Below are 3,067 nucleotides of genomic sequence, written 5' to 3'. Positions count from 1 at the left end.
GCCAATTTTAAAACGTTAGGAATTTAAATAGGACGATTAAAACGTTAGAAATAACTTTAGAACTTACCCCAAACGTTGGGGACAAAAACGATACTTTACTCTTTAAATATTTAAAACGTCTTTTATTTATATTTTTTTAAAAAAATAAAATATTATTAGTTTCTAAGAAAAAATAAATAGTTTATTTTTTTTAATAGAAGTACTTTTCTTATAAAATATATCTAAACATATTTAAAATTTAATAAAAATACATTTTTATAAAAAATATTTTTTTCACTTAAATAAATCAATTTAAACCAACACTAAATTACACAAACAAATATGAGAATAGAATCATTTTAGTAAAACTATGTTACCTAACTAACTACGGTAACTATAGTATTTTAAAAAATATTGTTAAAATTTAAATAATAATTTTTTATTATTAAATAATACTTTTATTTTTTAAATATTATTTAAAAAAATATTATCAAAATATAAAAAAATATATAACTTTAATTTTAATAATATTTGCATAATTATGGTAGCACAGTGATACTGGAATCCACCATATCATAATTGAACTAAAATTGATGCATTGAATTAATAGAAATACAATAACATAAGAGAGAGACATAGATGAAAGAAGTATTGAAGCCATCCATATTATTACATAGGGAAAACTCATCAAGAAATGGCTAATGTATGTCAAAACTCATGGAGCAGAGAGATGTCAATACTCAATACTACTATTATCTCAATTGGAGGAGAAGAAGAAATCTATAGTAACAATAATAATGATAATACTAAGAAATAAAAGCTAAACTACTATGCATTGTTGTAGCCATTGATGACATGCTTCACTTGCTTATTATTATTGATGTCATTAGTTTTCCCAAATATACTCTCCATGTCCTCTAAAGACCTACCTTTGGTTTCAGGCAAGAAGGAATAATAGAAGCACCAAGCCAAAGCTGTGATAGCAGTATACATAAAGAAAATCCCAGCCATTGTAATCTTCTGATAAATTGAAATGAAACTTGTAACCACCACAACATTTGTGAACCTGTTGACAGTGACACCCACACCAAGACCCTGTGCTCTCAACCTGAGTGGAAAAATCTCTGAGCTATACACCCATGTAACAGGTCCAAGGCCTATTGCAGTGAAAGCCACATAGATGTAAGTGAATACAATGGTGAAACTTATTGCCCAAGAAACCTTGTCATCTGAATGCTCCACTATTCTCATGCATGCACCTAAGCCTAGAAGAGACACAGCAACACCACCAGAACTAACCAGCAACAAGATCCTTCTTCCAACTCTGTCCAACAAGAATGTTGATATCAACACGAAAACGGCATCGCTGATTCCCATTCCAACAGTTGCTAGTAACAACACGCTCTTATCAGTGATTCCTGTTCTCTCAAAGATTCTTGGAGTGTACATGAAAATGGCCTCTATCCCTATGATTTGCTGGAACAAATGGACGCCGGTGGCTGCGATTAGGATTCGCCGAACAGGCGGCGACGGGTTGCATAGAAGCTCTCGGAGCGCTCCTCCGCCACTTCGACTCCTCTTTGGCACTTGGACAATGTCTTGTGTGCTTCTTGGATCGATGCCTGCGGCGGTTTTTATCTCTTGCAACCGTTGCTCTGCTTCTTGCTTCGTGTTTGACACGCGCATCAGAACCTCCCTCGCATCACCAATACGCCCTTGCATCACCAGCCACCTGTTTAATTAAGCTGTCATTTAACGTTGATAAATGAAAGTTGATAACTGAAAGTTTAATTACTAATCAAAAACTCAGATACAGTTAAAGTTGATAACTGAAAGTTTAATCAAAATCTGTCAAATCATTTAACTACTATCAACTTCAAACACAACAACAATAGAAGAGTCCAATTTGAATGATGATGACCTTGGCGACTCAACAAGCTTGAGCATGAGAATGGCCAGAGCCAGAGAAGGGAATGCAGGAACAAAAAGCATGGTTCTCCAGCCAATTCGAAGGGGCAAGCGACCGAAGAAGTAGTTAGAGACGTAGCCAAATAAGAGACCCAAGTTGATGGACACGTCAGGGAGAGCGGTTAGGAAGCCTCTGTAGGAAGGAGAAGAGATCTCAGCGCTGTAAACTGGTGCAATCATGAGGGCAAAACCCGCACCAATACCCGCCGTGCATCTTCCAGCCATCAATGCTGAGTAGTTTGGACCGTACCCCATCAGAATGGACCCCAACAAGAAGATGATGGAAGAGAGGATGATGGTGTTTCTCCGTCCTATGATATCAGAGATTCTTCCTGCCAGCAAGGATCCTGGTAATGCACATGCATTCAAGATTCCTGCTAGCAATTGAACCTGTAGATCACTGATTTCTAGTTCTTCCTTTATGTATAACAATGCTCCTGCCATCACTCCTGTAGCTGTACAAGAACAAAATACATTTTGCTTCTTTCTTAGAAATTGCTCCTCTTTCTTCATTTGGATTGCTTATACATGTCTTTGTTTAAGCATTAAAACTGAAAGAGAGTAGTGATATATATATACTCACTTGGACTCATCACCTCATCACCATAAGATGGAGTGTGACTATCACCCACAAAAAATAAATAACACGCACAATAAGTCACACTAATATTTTCAATTAAACAATACCAAACATTATTTCAAAGCCATATTAAGTTGCACAACCCAACTAATTAAAATGTTTTCCAAGATCTTTCTACAATTAACACTATGAAAACGAACAAAATCTATTCCATCCAGACCTACTAATAGTAACAACAGTTAAACCCTATTCTATTAAAGTGAGATTCGTTATGTGAACTAAAGCATATACTGAGTTAGAACATAGTAGAAGAAGAAATAGATACTCACAATAGCCAAATATAGCAGAGATAATAGAGGCAGCTACCACACAAGCACAAGCATAGTTGTTAAACTTTGTATGACTATAGTCCTCATTATTGTGGCTACTACCATCTTTCATGGCTCTTTGGCACTGGCATTGCACGTTTGTTTCTTGTCCCGGACACATTCTGTGAAGTTGCTAATTGTGTGATTTGTAAAAACTGAAAAATGATGCAAC

At 35.6% G+C, this 3,067-nt stretch overlaps 1 protein-coding gene across 2 annotated transcripts; it reads right to left on the bottom strand.

Annotated features, from left to right (window-relative positions):
* Positions 1-558: 558 nt before the first annotated feature.
* Positions 559-3,067, bottom strand: LOC112749075 (probable polyol transporter 6). 2 transcript variants are annotated; one of them, XM_025797344.3, is made up of 4 exons: positions 2,857-3,067; positions 2,531-2,568; positions 1,901-2,402; positions 559-1,711 (listed from the first exon to the last, which is right to left on the bottom strand). In XM_025797344.3, exons 2-4 carry the CDS (start codon positions 2,538-2,540, stop codon positions 808-810), a joined length of 1,416 nt encoding a protein of 471 aa, XP_025653129.1. In that variant the 5' UTR covers positions 2,541-2,568; positions 2,857-3,067; the 3' UTR covers positions 559-807. The 2 variants fall into 2 exon arrangements, with proteins under 2 accessions (XP_025653129.1, XP_025653128.1); XM_025797343.2 differs by lacking the exon at positions 2,531-2,568 and having other exon boundaries at positions 2,857-3,066.

This window comes from Arachis hypogaea, chromosome 15 (genome assembly GCF_003086295.3).
Source record: "Arachis hypogaea cultivar Tifrunner chromosome 15, arahy.Tifrunner.gnm2.J5K5, whole genome shotgun sequence".
NCBI lineage: Eukaryota > Viridiplantae > Streptophyta > Magnoliopsida > Fabales > Fabaceae > Arachis > Arachis hypogaea.
This window is presented reverse-complemented; position numbering and strand designations above follow the sequence as displayed.

Coding starts and splice junctions, on each gene's coding strand:
- LOC112749075 (XM_025797343.2), bottom strand. CDS start 3,016: ATGTGTCCGGGACAAGAAACAAACGTGCAATGCCAGTGCCAAAGAGCC. Junction 2,403..2,856: donor CTCTGCTATATTTGGCTATT/GTGAGTATCTAT, acceptor GTTCTTGTACAG/CTACAGGAGTGATGGCAGGA. Junction 1,712..1,900: donor AAGCTTGTTGAGTCGCCAAG/GTCATCATCATT, acceptor TTAATTAAACAG/GTGGCTGGTGATGCAAGGGC.